General features: G+C 39.7%; 1 protein-coding gene across 19 annotated transcripts in view; it reads left to right on the top strand.

The window, feature by feature from the left end:
- The window catches only part of tpk1 (thiamin pyrophosphokinase 1), a 364,043-nt gene that overhangs the window by 192,313 nt on the left and 155,675 nt on the right, over nucleotides 1-16,055 (top strand). For all 19 annotated transcript variants that reach the window (XR_009512677.1, XM_059972409.1, XM_059972403.1 and 16 more), the window contains one exon: nucleotides 4,418-4,564. Coding sequence is in view for 18 of the 19 variants with exons in the window: in XM_059972409.1 (XP_059828392.1) it covers nucleotides 4,418-4,564 (147 nt within the window). In the remaining variant the exon portion in view is untranslated. The remainder of the gene's footprint in view (nucleotides 1-4,417; nucleotides 4,565-16,055) is intronic.

Here is a 16,055-nt window from a genome sequence, read left to right as displayed (position 1 = left end):
TCTACACGCTTCACACTTGTGACTGTGTGGCTAAGCACAGCTCTAATACTATATTCAAGTTGGCTGATGACACCACTGCCCTAGCCAAATCAAAGTGGTGACTAATCAATGGATTGCAGGGAGATTGAAAATCTGGATGAATCGTGCCACAAAGACAAACTGCTACTCAGTGTCAACAAGACCAAATAGCTGATTAATGACTTCAGGAGGAGCAAACTAGAGTTCCATGAGCCATTCCTCACAGGAGGATCAGAGGTGGAGAAAGTCATCAACGTTAAATCCCTCAGTGTTATCATTCCTTCCTTAGCAGTTTGTGAACATTTGGCATAATATCTAAAACTGAGACAAACGTCTACTGGTGTGTAGTAGAGTGTATGCTGACTGGTCACATCATGGCCTGGTAAGGAAACACCAATGCTCTTGAATGGAAAATGCTATAAAAGGTAGTGGATATGGCCCAGTTCATCACAGGTCAAGCCCTCTCCATTACTGAGCACATTTACATGGAGCGTTGGTGCAGGGATGCAGCATCCATCATCAGGAACCCCTGCACCCAGATCATGCTCTTTTCTCGCTGCTGCCATCAAGAAGAAGGTACAGGAGGCTCAAGACCCACACCACCAGGTTCAGGCACAGTTATTACCCCTCAACATAAAGCACTTTAACCAAATGAGATAACTTCACTCAACATCACTTTCCCCGTCACTAAAATGTTCCCACGACTTATGGACTCACTCTTAAGAACTGTTCATGTGACATTCTTGATATTTATTGCTTATTTTTAATTCTTTCTTTTTTTTGTATTTGCACAGTTTATTGTCTTTCGCATACTGGTTGAACACCCAGTTGTTGCGATCTTCCATTGATTTTATTATGGTTATTATTCTATTCTGGATTTATAAATTATGCCCAGTAGAAAATAAATCTCAGGGTTGTTTGTAGTGGCATACATGTACTTTGATAATACAGATGTGGAAGAACCACTTAGGTTAAAAAATATGCAAGTTGTTTTTTTTTAATGCTGAGAGATTGAAAGCTGTTGGTGTTCGAAGAGATTAGGGTGCTGTTGCACAAAGTTTACTGAATGTTAATGTACAGCAGCAATAAAAGAGATGAATGGTGCATTTGCCTTTAATGGAAGAAGGTTTGAATACAAAAGTAGTGATGCACTGCTCCAATTAGATAGAACCCTGGAGAGATCACATCTGGAGTATTGTGTACAGATATGGTCTCCCTAACCTAGGAAGGCTATATTTACAATAGAGGAAATGCAGTGAAGGTTCACAAGATTGATTCCAGAGATGGCAGGTTTGTTGCATGAGGCTAGATTCAATCGTCTGGTCCTGTACTCTGTTGAGTTTTAAAACGAGAAATTATCTCATTGAAATGTACAACATTATTGTGGGCCCTGACAGAGAGGATGCAGTTGGGATATTTACCATCAGCAGTCACAGTCTCAAAATTTTTTTAAAAAGCTATTCAAGAGAAAGGTAAAATGAGATTTCTTCACTTAGCAGGTAGTGAATCTTCAGAACTTCAAGAGAGCTCAAGCTCAAGAGAGAAATCATTACATTTATTAAATTTTACTGCAGTTGTTGAATAACTGACAAGTGGTGCCATCATATCACCGCCATATAAAGTTAGGATGTATTAACATTATTTGGCTTGTGTAAATGGTTGACAACAAAACTGAAAAGTGGAGAATAAGAACATTCCCATGAGCACTCCAGTGCCTCAGCTAAAATTGCAGTAGAGCTCAATTTTCTAGCTTTTAATTTACTCATGTGGGGGTCATCAATATTCGTGTGTGATGAGATAGGACAACAGAAATTGAACCCTCATACCCTGTAAATGCATGCATTCATGTTAGTCACTCCTACACTATCCTGAAACAATCAGTGCTGTCTGGCCACACTGCAATGCAGAGTCAGTGCTCCAATACACTCAATAGCCAGTTAGCAGCACAGCTGAAATACATTTATTAAATACTTCAATTTGACTGAAATCAGTGGAGCTTTTAATACATTAGCTAGAGAAGATTACATAATTAAGATAATCACACTTTAAGGTGCAAAAAGCTTATTGAATTGCCCAAAATAGTCAAAGTGCTTAATATGTATAAGTGGTGCCTTTATAATTGATGTCTCGGGTAATGGAAGGAGGATATGGAAAATTGCTTAGTATAAGTGGCTGCATACCATAAACGTGGGTGATATAATTGCTGGGGACTACATTAAAAAGGGTTCAGAGAGCAAAAGGACTTTGGGGAGGAAGTTATGAAGATATGTTCACAGAATTAAGTCTATTTTCACTGGTTGACAGAAGATTGAGGGAAACATTAAATTCAGTTGTTAAAATAACCTGAATAACTAGATAAAAATTGTGGCAATATTTATTTAATTCAGACTATAAATACAAAACCTGGAACATTACCAAAGAGCTTGTAAGATTTGAAGGAATTTCCCACAGACTAGTATTTAAATATTATAGGGTTCAGAGTAAGAGTTCATCCAATGCCAATTACACAGATCCAGATATTGTTGGTAACCATATAACAATTACAGCACGGAAGTAGGCCATCTCGGCCCTTCTAGTCCGTGCCAACGCTTACACTCACCTAGTCCCAGTGGCCCACACTCAGCCCATAACCCTCCATTCCTTTCCTGTCTATATACATATCCAATTTTACTTTAAATGACAATATCGAACCTGCCTCTACCACTTCACTGGAAGTAAATATCAGTGAGACTGAGATTTTCAAGCAAGTAACCAAATAGGAGCCCCAAATATACTCACCAATGGTACTACATTATCTTTCTAAATCTTTCTGGTGCTGGATGCAAGAGCTCATTTACACTCCTGAGAATAAAGGTATGTTCCTTATTTTTAAAGAAATGTTTAGAATTTGTTTTATGTTTTTAAGTTAATGGTTTTAAGTACTTTAGTTGATCATATTGTATGTATTTAAGTAATTCTTTCGATTAATAGTTTACATTTGTTTCTTCATGTCAGAGATACTCCACAACATCTAAAGAAACTATCCTCTTTAACAGTGGTAAAGCTTTGCTGTCAAAGCTGATTGGAGAGTTTCCAAAGTAGGGCTTCTTGTTGACAGTTTTGGAGGTCCATCTGCTTGCTCAGGATTGCACTGGTGGACTCTACATCACTTGCCAATCATCAGTGTGATGGGAAGATCACATGACCCCACTCACTCCATGCTTGTAGATGAAGTCATAGCTTTGCCGCATAGGTGATGACATACTACATCTGTGTCCATTCTGAGTGGAAAGTGGCTGAGTCACTTCACAACTACGGTCATCCAAAAACAGTATCAGTCACACCTGAGAAGCAGAGTTTTCATGTCAATCATCTGGGAAGTAGCATGAGTTAGAAGTTAAATTTTTTTTTTTTTTTTTAAAAACTTAATAAGATAAGATGTGTAAGATGTAGCTTATGTCTTAATTATTGGCCAAAATACCTGAACTTCATCAAAGAGTTCAATGAGCAACATTAACCAAACTGTCTTCTACTCCCCAACTCCCACCCCTGGTGTCCCACACTGAGCCATGGATTCTAGAAAACTGGGGTCTCATGCCATTGAGACAGACAACTGAGCTGAAAAAGTCTACCAATGTAAAGGCTGGGAAATTTCACCTCATGTTGGCATTGGGAAGCACAGTGTGGAGGATTGACTTTGACAGTTAGTGGTGGTCATTTTGGTGACCAGTGTAATGGATGGACCTTGACAACCAGTGTTGAGTAGTTCAGTGATGAGTGTGTGGGGCAGACCTCAACGGTGAGTAGTGGTCAGATCAGCAAGCAGTCAGGCTCTTGACTGAAAGTGATGTTGAGTCCTGACAGTTAGAAACATCTTTTCCATGGGTCAGAAAATCAACACTCACATTGAACACGGAGGGTCAGCAAGTTAGAAATTTCCACACAATCCACTCTATCCTTTGATTAGAATTTGCATTAAGTGGAATGTTTTTGCAGCCTTGCATGCACAAAAGGTGTTGTACAATTTTTGCATAGCTGTAAGAAGTTCTTCACATAAACCACGTTACAAACTTCAAAGCTTTATAAACCCACAGTTTGATTTATCTCTAAGGAATAATTATTTCTGCTATCATACATTTAAACATTTAGATCATAGAATTACATTAATAAGTCAGGACCTCCACAACCGACTAGAATCTATGCCTTTGAAATCACAAAGAAGCTCAGCTTTGAATTTCCTTGCTTCTTGCATTCTCCATTGAGAAGTGTAAGTCATTGCTTCTGGCATCATAAATTAGAGTCTTGTTTTATATAAAAGTTTAATATTAGGTCTATATGTTATGTCCCCGAGATGAGAACAGCAGGAGACAGATGTTAAGGAAAAATTATTAATGAAAATACCTGTCATTTTTGGGGCTAGGTTGATGCTGTGGCCGTACTGGGTGGACTTGGTGGACGTTTTGACCAGATTATGGCCAGTGTGGAAACTCTGTTCCATGCTGTGAAGATAACTGAGTTACCAGTTGTGATAATTCAAGGGACTTCACTGGCATATTTACTCCAGCCTGTAAGTATTTAACTGTACCTTTAAATTGTTCCTAAAAGCAAGCTGATTGGCAAAAAATCTTCAATAAATTACGGTTTCCCAGGAATTCAGCATCCTGCATTTTTTCATTGATGACAGTTTTTATAAATAGTGGTAAATTGCTCTTCATGCTCATGCTTTTGAATGGTGTAATCTGTCTATGATCTATGAATGCTATAGCGTAGTCATTTAAGAAAACCAAGCCACTGAAGAAAAAGGTGTAATTCAATAGCCTTTTGTGGAACTGTGTCAAGAATATTGAATACCTGAATTCAGAGATTGGTGGAGCTGTGGGTGGTGTAAAGGTCTATTAAAGAATAACCGAGAACATGGATGAGTTACAGAAGTGAGCAGAGAGATGGCAGATAGTTTTACAGGGCAAGTGTGAGGTTTTACACTCTGGGGGGGGGGGGGGGGGTCAAATGAAAGGAGAAAGTATATATTTAATAGTAGGGCCTTAATAGCATTGAGGTACAGGATCCATGGAGTCCAGGTCCATAACTCACTAAAAGCGGCTACGCAAGTGGGTAAGGTGGAAAAGAAAGTGAATGCAATGCTTGCCTTTGGTAGAGCTATTGAGTTTAAGTGTGGCAACTTAAAATTTTAGTCAGACCACACGGAGTATTGCATGGAGTTCTGGTCAGCACATTGTAGGAAGAATGTGCAGAATCTGGAAAGGGGGCAGAGGAGATTTACCAGAACACTGTCTGGATTAGAGGCTATCAACTACATAGGAAGATTGGACAAACTTGGGTTGTTCTCCCCACAGTTTTGGAGGCTGAAGGGAGACTTGATAGAACATAAACTACAGTACAGGTCCTTCGGCTCATGATGTGCCAAGATCAATTTAACACTTCTCTCACAAAAAGCTCTCAATTGTTATTTCATCCATGTGTCGATCTAAGAGTTTCTTAACTCCCCCTAATATTTCCACATCTACCACCACCCCGGCAGTGCATTCCAAGCACTCACCTCACTTTATGTAAAAAAAAATCCTCTTCTGACAACAACCCTCTACTTTCCTCGAATTCAATTTGTACCTCTGCCTGCCCATATTAGCCATTTACACCCTTGTCTGAGGAGTGGGAGACTGTGGAGAAAATTGGAGACAGGTCCTTGTGGATTTTACGTGTCAAGTTTAAAAGGTGAGCAGGGCCTGTCAGGACTTATCTGTGGAGCAGAAGATTGCTTGGGTTATTAACAACATAACATGGGCCAATAAAAAGAAGTTGGGTTTAAGCATGTGGAGGCAGTGTACCATCTGTGAGTCTCTTTCACATCCACAGAATCTGCTGTCTGCTCTCTAACTATATGATTCCAGGAATGAAAGGGAACATTTGATGGCCCTGGGTCTGTACTCGCTGGAATTCAGAAGGATGAGGGGGGATCTCATTGAAACCTTTCAAATGTTGTAAGGTCTAGGCAGAATAGATGTGGAAAGGATGTTTCCCATGGTGGGAGAGTCTAGGACAAGAGGGCACAGCCTCAGGATAGAGGAGCGTCCTTTCAAAGCAAAGATGCGGGAGAAATTTGTTTAGCCAGAGGGTGGTGGATTTGTTGCCACATGCAGCTGTGGATGCCAGGTCGCTGAGTGTATTTAAGGCAGAGATTGATTGGTTCAGATTGAACGTGGCATCAAAGGTTACGGGGAGAAGGCTGGGAACTGGGCTTGAGGAGGAGAAAAAAAAAGGATCAGCCATGATTGAATGGCAGAGCAGACTCTATGGACCAGATGGCCTAATTCTGCTCCTAAGTCTTTTACTCTTACTTATGGCCTATATCCACCAGTGCTCATCTTTTCACTTCCTTTTGAGCCACAGAGCCCTTCTCAGTGCCCGAGACCTGGTTGCTATGGCTTTCCTTTGGATGGATGCCCCTCCCCAACTATATCTAAAAAGGTGGTATACATGCTTTCGAGGGGAACAGCTGCAGGGGTTCAGCACTCACCCCATCTTCACGCCACTGTAATAGTCCCTCATGCCCTTATACATCACACACATTATCCTTCACACCTTCCACCTTCCCCAAAGAGATCCTACCACCAAACTCATATTTACCTCCCTCCTCACCTCCACTTTCGACAGGGATCACTTCCTTTGTGATCCCCTTGTCCATTCGTCCCTCCCCACTAATCTCCCTCCAGGCACTTATCCCAGCAAGAGGCCGAAGTGCTAAACCTGCCCAACTCCATTCAGGGCCCCAAATAGTCCTTGTGCCAAGGTGAGGTCACTCTCAGGGTGAAAGAGCAACAGCTTATATTCTGTTTGGGTACGCTCTAACCTGACGGCATGAATATCGATATCTCCTTCCGGTGAACAACTTCCACTCCCTTCCCATTCCCCACTCTGACCATTTGTCTCTTCTTACCTGCCTGTTACTTCCCCCTGGGTCCCTTCCTCCTTCCCTTTCTCCTACTTGCCTTCCTTAATGGATTCTTTCTTCTCCAGCCCTTGAACTTTCCTACCCACCTGGCTTCATCTATCGCCTTCCAGCTTAGCCTCCTTCCCCTCTCGCCCTCCACCTTTTTATTCAGATATCTTCCCCCTTCCTTCTCAATCTAGAAGTGTCTCAGCCCAAACTGTTGACTGTTTACTCTTTTCCATGGATGCTGCCTAAACTGCTGAGTGGTACACTGAACTATCTGTCTGATCCCTTTCTCTCTCCTGACAGTTACTCAACTACCTCCCTCCAGCAGTGTAACTGCCTCCTGTAGCTCCTATCTATGATTTATGGTTCATCCAGCTCCAGCTCCAGTTCCCTTACACCGTCTGTAACGAGCTGTACCCAGGCGTACTTTTCACCGACATAACAATCAGGAACACTGAGCTCTCCCAGATCTCCCATGTCATGCAAGAGGACACCGCTACCCTGGGATTGATTCTCACTGTTTTAGCTAGGCACTGATAAACCCCAAACAAGGCTTTGCCTCTTCTCACTGAAACCTTTTGAGCCAAACCCTCAGCTCCCCACCCTACTTCTGTTCTGCTCCCACAATGGTCACTTTGCTCAAACCTAACTTCGGTTTATTGGCCACAATCTGGTGTAAAAGTTCTCCAACTCAACGTAGAATTTTTCTTTAATTATGAGAGGGATAAGGTAGATGGTCAGAATTTTTCCCTGGAGTAGAAATGTCAAACAGCAGAGCACATGACTTTAAAGTTAGAGAGACAGAATGCATTTTTTCCACAAAGAATGGAGTGGATTAAAAGGAGTAGTAGCCAATTTTTTGCACTTTTCTTTATGACATAGATGGAAGCCATTTGACTCATTGAATATGTACCCATTCAGTCACTGGTTCTCTCCATGTTCTCATCAGTTCCACAAGCCACCAAAACAAGAACAATTCATGGTGGCCAATTAGTCTTCCAGCTTTCATATTGAAGGATCGGTTGGCTCGTCCAGGATTGAACAGCTTGTCATATGAAGAGTGTTTGATGGCTCTGGGCCTGTATTCACTAGAATTCAGAAGAATGAGGGGTGACCTCATTGAAACTTACCAAATGGTGAAAGGCCTTGATAGAGTAATGTGGAGAGGATGTTAACTATAGTGAGAGAGTCTACGACCAGAGGACACAGCCTCAGAATAGAGGGGCATTCATTTAGAACGGAGATGAGGAAGAATTTCTTTAGCCAAAAAGTGATGAATCTGTGGACTTCTTTGCCACAGGTAGCTGTGGAGGCCAGATCTTTTTATATATATATATATTTAAAGCCGAGGTTGATAGACTGGTCAGGGCATGAAGTGATATAGGGATAAGACAGGAGATTGGGACTGAGAGGAAAATTGGATCAGTCATGATGAAATAGCAGAGCACACTTGATGGGCCATTTGGCATAATTCTGCTCCTATATCTTATGGTTTTCTATCTTTGACAAGTGAAAGCAGCTGGAGGAAACCCATGGTCACGTGGAGAATGCACAAAATCCACAAGGCCAGTGCCGGGGCACAATTGAAATATGGCTGTTGGAACTGTAAGACACTGGCTCAACAAGCTTCATGATTGGACCACCTCAAAGGGCTGAGTTTAATGAGAAATGAGATCCAGAAATACTCTGTTATTCAAGTTCAGTAACTCTGCTGCTTCAACTATGTTAGTGGTACAGACAGTGCAGTTCAAGATTATCAATCGTGCTAGTATTTCCACTTCAATCTTTAAGGACACCTCCACCTCATGTCCTCTTTTCATTATTACCATCAGGTAGGAGGTGCAGGGCCCTGAGGACTCCCGCTTAATGCTTTAGGAACAGGTTCTTCCCCTCCACCATCAGATTTCTGAAGGGTCCATGAATGCTACCACACTATGTTTCTCTCATTTTGCACCTTCCATTTATTTATTTTGTATTTCTTACTATAACTTTCAATTTTTTAAATGTACAGAACTGTACTGCTGCTGCAAAACAACAAATTTCATGACATGTCAGTGATAATATATCTGATTCTGATTATCTTCTTTGTCCAATTAGACAATCCTTTGTGTATGGGTGTTTGACCACCTGTGTGAGTAAAATTATCAATCCTCTGTGTGAGTAGATAGTTACTCACACAAAAATGTAGTTAAAAACTTTCATAGTTGAGCAGAACTGCAGAAAGAAAATCTCAAGCAGTGATTGATCCCCAAAGAGATTATTCCCATTGATACCAATGATAAGGTGCAGACTTTCTCTTCAATAGAATCTCCTTGGCTGATGTCCAAGGCAGGAAATAATGGAGAACAATGAAGTGTAGGATATGCAGTTGCAAGTCATATACCCAGGTGTGCTGTTATGCTGGAAGCTATAACTTTATGAAAACCAGCCTCAAATCATTAGATCCACTAGATTTCATGCATTTTTCATTGTTTTTGCTTCCAATCTTGAAGTCTCCTTTCAAAGGTCACCAATTCATAGGTTCTGCAACCAGGAGGAAAATAGTCCAATTGCTGGAAAATGTTGGAAATGCTCAGAACATCACAAAGTCTGAGGAAATGTTATTGACCTGCAACATTTCTTATCACAATACTCACTTCCTGCACTGCTGAGTAATTCAAACATTTTCTGATTTACTGTGATCTATTAATTATTACAAAGGTGTGTAAGTACTTTATAAACAGAGACCTCTCCCTCCACAGTAACTATTCTGTTGTCAATATTATATCCTTCTAAAGTATGAAAATCAAGTTATCTGTTAAATTTGCCAGCACCTTGGAATGTGTGGTCTTTATTATCAGTAATTTTATTTTCTGGTTTTTGATTGACTATTTCAATGCTAATGTTCTTTTCAAGATTTGTGTCAGATCCCGCTGAATACTGGAAAATTGGTATTGGTTTATTATTATCACGTGTACCAAGATATGGTGAAAAACTTGTCTTGCATATTATTTATACAGCTCAATTATTACACAGTGCATTGTGGTAGAATAAGGTAAAACAATACAATACAGAATAAAGTGTAGAGCCTACCAAAAGAAAGCAGTGCAGGTAAGCAATAAAGTGCAACATCAGAACAAGGTAGATTGTGAGGGCAAGATTTCAGCTCATCATAGAAGACCATTCAAGACTCTAGCTGTAGTTATATTATAAGTTTATGTCCTTATGATTGTTTATGAAAATAGTTAATATTGGAATATGATGGAAGGTTATTGTTACTTATGGAGAAATTTACATGCATTTAAAGTCAGGGCCTCAAAGTTACTAACCTTGAAGTTAAGGAAGTGGATGTCATTTACCTTGGTTTTGAAAAGGCAAGCACAGCAGTTTTTCACAGCGAAGTTAATGAGACAAATCACAGGCAAATGAAACAAATGGAAATGAAGAGAAAATACTTGTGGTGCAAGCAAAGTGTTAACTTTTATAATGGCTAGAGACTGCAACTGCTTGTGGCCTCCGTACATTGTGTTGCTATAATGATCAGCCAAACAATTTAGTTTCCACAGAAATGTTATTAACCTGAAATGGTATGGCTTGTTTTTCTCTCCACAGTTGCTGCCTGGCCTGCTAAAGACTTCATTCTTGTATTGCATTTCTATAACCACTTTAAACTTGTAAAATACCTCAAGGTACCTCACAAAAACAAATTTGACATTTATACACTAAGCCACAATGTGAGAGCTAATGTTTGAAAACCTTCTGTCATCCACTTGCTTTACAGGTCTTGTCATTATTTATTGTCGTCACAGGTTTTGAATTAAAATAGTATGAAATGTTTTTTCATTGTACGTTGAGAATCTCTGACGCACTTTGATTGCAAAATCAAATCCACACATACAGTAAAATAGAAACTGCAGATACACAAAAGCTGAAATAAGTGTTTTTAATCATCATGTCAGATACTTATCAGATCAGATAACATCAGTGGAGAAAGAACATCAGTTAGTGTTTCATATTTCAGGTGAGTGAGTCTTCAGTAGATGAAGTGACATTGGCCTGTAATTTAACTTTGATTCCTTCTCCATAAGTGTTGCCCAACATATGAGTAAATCCTTCATTTTCTATTTTGATTTCACATTTTGCTTTCTATTTGTTATTATCTTTGTTTTGCTTTAGTTCATAAATGCTTGCCAGTGCCAACATTTGTTGCTGTTTTGAGGTTTGCATTCACGATTATGAACTTTCTTAATAACCCTTTTGCTAGTAATTAGCAGACTAAATAAAAATATCTCATCAACATTGCTGATGTTATGTTCTTGTGTTTGCACAAGATCTCCCTGGCCAGTCACCACAGCTGTAACTAGCCAGCTCTCCAAGGACTTGCAAACCTTTTTGCTTGATTTTCACCATTTACTTAATGGCTCTCTTTGCCTTCCAGCCATAGGACAAAAATGACACATAAAAGACATCCTTCAAATCTTCATTGCAGTCTTGGTAAAATGTGTGTCAAACTTGAAATGAATGTAAATCGAAGGGTCTTCTCTTTCAACTCAGTTTTTCTAGCGAAGTGCCTGTAGGGCACTGTCAGTATTTCACTGAGGCCTCTGCTAACTTATGTACAACAGTTTGCCGTAAAGTACTTAGAAATAATTTACAACTGGAAGCTTAACTGAAAAGAAGAAATACGCTGCTTCTGAAAGTTATTGCAGCCACCAGCATGTGAAATGAATGCTAACTGCATTGAGAAAAAAAAATACTAACATATATGAAGACACATTTTCAGGGATTTTATACCTAACTCTGCTGCTGGAATGGTAAAATATTTTCACTGTTTAAATGTGGATTCACTAAAGAAAGTGTGCTCTTTTAAGAGGATTTAGTTTACTAAGGAGGCCCAACCCTAACAATGCAGCTTCCTGCAGAAGTTATTTTTTTTTGTTAGCTGCAATGCAATTTCATGTATTCTGATTACTCTCTGCCTGATAACTCACTCAGCCATCCCTCAAGTACTGGCAATCTATCCAACTACGGAGTTGTCACAGCTACGTCGGATTCTTCCCTTAACAGCCACTGAATCCAACAGTGAGGGACTTAGACGCAGGCTGGTTGTTTTACTCCTCCCAAATCTAGAGATGAGGCCCGTTGTTGTATCACAACATTTGCATGAGTTGAGATGTAACCCACCATAGACCAAGACTTGGCCCCTGGGACTATCAGGCTCGATAATTCAGTGAAAAACTGGTTTCACCAGTTGGTTATCATCCTACAGCTGGAGCATCTTGGAGAGAAGTACAACTAAATGTAATTTTCCTTTGGCTACAGAATACTGATTCTTTGAATGTATGTCAGTAAAAGTTTTTAAACTTTGAGGAAGTGAATGGTGTGTGGTAATTAGTGCTGCTCCCTCACAACTCCAGGGACCTGCACACTAATTCTCTCATAAACACAGCAGTTCCTGTTAAGGGTTTACAAATTTTTCCTGTGCCTACATACATTTCCATTGAATATACTGCTTCCTGCAATATCCCAAGGGCCACAGTAAATTACCTCCTGGTGTAAGGAACTGATATTTGTGAGAGAGAATAAATTGTAGAGATTGAGGAGAATGGACTGTTGGGATTGCTCTTCTGGAGCCAACACACAGCCAATGATTTGCATGGCTTCTTTCTGTGACAAATGATAAAGCTGCTTCCACCCGCTTCCTTTCCTTTGTATCAGAGTGATTCATACCATTCTCTGGATATTTACAGTGTCGTGCAGCTCATCCAAATAGTACTTTTTCATGTGTGATCCTTAACATTGTCAGGAGATGATTTGATCTTGTCAGGTACAGTAATAAAAAGCCACTCCTCATTTCAGGACGATTTACACATGCATATTCTGGGATTAGTCATAAGACAGTTTCCTGCAATATGCATCCAAAATAACAGCAAAGCTAATTTAGATGGGGCCTTAATTCTGAAGGCCTATTAATCATTTGCTTCATGCAAAATAGGCAATATACAGTATGAACATAAAAACTTAAAATAAATAAATTGCCAAGCCAAGCTCGCAGTCTTATTTTTATAGTGGTAGTGATCTTTGGCATTGGAATGTTTTCCTGGAGAAAAGTAAGTTTGTTGTGAAAAATTCTGTTATTTATGATGTGGAATGCAAATCAGGTTTCAGAAGGCAATTATCATGGTTTGAATTGTTTTTTGGCAAAGAGCAGAGGAACATAAATCTTTGATGATGAAGGGTATTTTTAAAGGATAAAAGCCAAAAATTTCATCTATTTTCAGTGCTCAGTTCAATTTTCAGTTCAATATTTTTAATGTATGGAAATGTTTCCAGTCTGTAGACTGAGCAAAATTGAATTGAATGGCAGTGATGGGTAACTTTTTACAAAATATTTAATAAATTCAAGTAGGCTGCTGCTGTAAAGAAAAGCAGCAAAATTTTGATCTGCAGAATTTATTGTAAGTCATGCCACTAGCAAACTCTTTGCTAATGATGTAAATACAGATCATTCAATCATTCAGAAGCGTTACTAAATGACATTGTGATGAATTGTTCTGCTTCTGTACAGTTTTTTTTAATATCTTGCCTCTCTGTTTAAAAATAACTAGTTTCATTTTGCTGAAAGGCACATGATGTACAAGGTCAAAATTTAGTCGTCGTACAGTAACTAAGCCTTGCCACAAGTCAGGTATCACTACTCTTGCAGTAATGCAGGTGACTGAACAGATGTGATGTGATTTAGGGGAACACAGTAACTTTTAATCAATATCATAGCCAATCTGTTCTGTCAAAGCAATTGACATCTGTCTGCCCAAAAATATGCAGCAAAAAATGTCATTTCTTGTATAAACTCAGTAACAGCAGTGCAAATATTGTACCAGGTAACAGAGCAAAATATGGAAATTACATCCTGTGGATATTTCATGTACATTTCTTGTCTCCAACTCATAAATCTACATTATTTCTGTGTATATGAACAGAATAATAGAAGTACACAAGTTGCTGTCCAGCACTATAGGCTCCTGATCAGCTGACTGCTGAAAAACAGCAGTCTGTGTTCCTCTATGTACAAACTGCACCTCAGTTCTCTGAAGTAAACTGCATCAGAAACAATATTTCACTTGATGACACATTTTCTGCAACTCACATGGGCTGTTTCAAAGTGTAATATTTTAGGAGCCTCAGCAGTTCTCTGTAGCACTGCAAGCACCTTGAGTCCTTGAATAAATACCTCTAAATATATAACATCTGACTGTACAGCCTCCACAGAAACAAACAGCATCTTCCATTAAAAAGTTCCAATACACTTCACAGGAACACTCCCAAACAAGATTTCATATTTATGAAAGCAAAATTTAGTTAAAGGCACTTAGGAAAGATATTTTGAATAAAACAGTTTTAAAAACCATTTTCAATGGTACACAGCAAGTGCACAAAGAGTATTTCTCATGTAATATATACCTTGATTTGGATGGGATTCAAATCGGTATATTGACGTGTACAAAATGAAATTGCTTGCTCATGTGCAGCTCAGTGAGTAAACTGTACATATGGTGGTAATAAATGGAGTCAGGAGTACAAAAAAACTTAAGTGCAAAGATCGTAGAGCAATCTGAAGTAGCAAAAGAAGAAATGTGAAATTAGTAATTAATTCTTGGTACATGTGACAGTAATAAACCAATTAGAAAACTTAATTGAGCTGTCGTCTCTGTAATTTGATTTTTTTCTGGTCTAGGGCAGAACATGTAGGGTAGTAGAGAGTAAAGGAAATGGCCAGGGGCAGATCTTCTTGACAATGCTATTAGCCTTCCTGAAGCATCTATTGAAGCAAAGCAATTCCCTCCTTACCTTCCAAAAACTCATTTAACCTAATACCGTAACCACTTTCCACAAAAGCGAATTAAACATGCCAGCATGACCCTAGCATCTAATTCTAAATAATCATTTAGCTGGATCTTAACTTTTTGTACTTTCGATCCACTTGCGTAATATCCATGTCCTTGCAAAGCTCAGCTTCAAATCCTTTTGTTGGAGGCATCAAAAGAAGTAGAAATGTGTGCTTGTATTTATGGCTGAAGCTGGAGGCTGGTGCACAACAGGAGTCAGTGGGCTGGATATGCTGTAGCTGGGATTCAGAACATGGACTTGATATGTGGCAGGGCTGGAGCTCAGAGTGTGTCCTCAATATGAGGCTGGAACTGAGGTTTGGATTATATATGCTGAAAGTTTCAAACTGTTTTGACAAGCTTAACAATATAAGCTAAAGAAAGCTACATACATACAGGTTGTAATGGTCCATGCTAGATGCTTAAAGGGTATTGTGATGACATTGAGTATATCTGTTCTTGAACCAAATCTTGACAGTAAGTCTTGTTTTCTGGTAAGTTGGCAGCACGTTGAGATGCAGCAGCTTCTATGGAGTCAACCAAAGGTGTTATTGTATTTTATGATTGCAAGACCCTACTGGACATTAAGAACTTAAAATACCATAGGTCTACCCCATCAGTGAGTGCTCGTTGGTGGTGAAACTGGAGGAGCTGGCCTCATGTTGCTGCCTGTGCCAGAGAGTCATCAGAGTCGGAGTTGAGAAGGAAGTGCACAGTGTAACAGCAAGTGATTGTCTTAGTCGCTTTTCCTGCAATCACAAGACCTGTTGGACTTTGTTGGTGTGGAATGTTGCAAGTCCAATTCATTGGTTTATTGGCGAATGGTGGTGGAGCTGAGTGGCCTCAGCCATAGCGTGGACTAGGCCCCAAGCTGCAAGGTTGCTTGTTGCAGCTACCCAGTGGGAGGTGTCAGAGTTGAATGCGCCACTGGAGTGCCAGAGGCAGGGTGGCGTGATGCCCGTGTTTGAGTCAGTGCTGTACTCTAGTGTTCACTCAGCGGAAGACGAGCTGTATTGTGTTTGACTGCGGACTGCTACAGCATTCATAGACTCAGGGACTTAGACTATACATTTAGTTTTGTGACTGTAGTTTACCGCTATCTTATATGTGCTACATGTCCCTTATGCTGTGTATGACTGTTAGCACTGTGTTCTGCACCTTGGCCCTGAAGTAACACTGTTTTGTTTGGTTGTATTCATGGGTATTCCTGTATGGTTGAATGACAATTAAACTTGAACTTG

The sequence above is a fragment of the Hypanus sabinus genome, chromosome 6, assembly GCF_030144855.1.
Source record: "Hypanus sabinus isolate sHypSab1 chromosome 6, sHypSab1.hap1, whole genome shotgun sequence".
Classification (NCBI taxonomy): Eukaryota; Metazoa; Chordata; class Chondrichthyes; order Myliobatiformes; family Dasyatidae; genus Hypanus; species Hypanus sabinus.
Note: the sequence above shows the minus strand (reverse complement) of the source record. Positions and strands in the feature narration are given on the sequence as shown.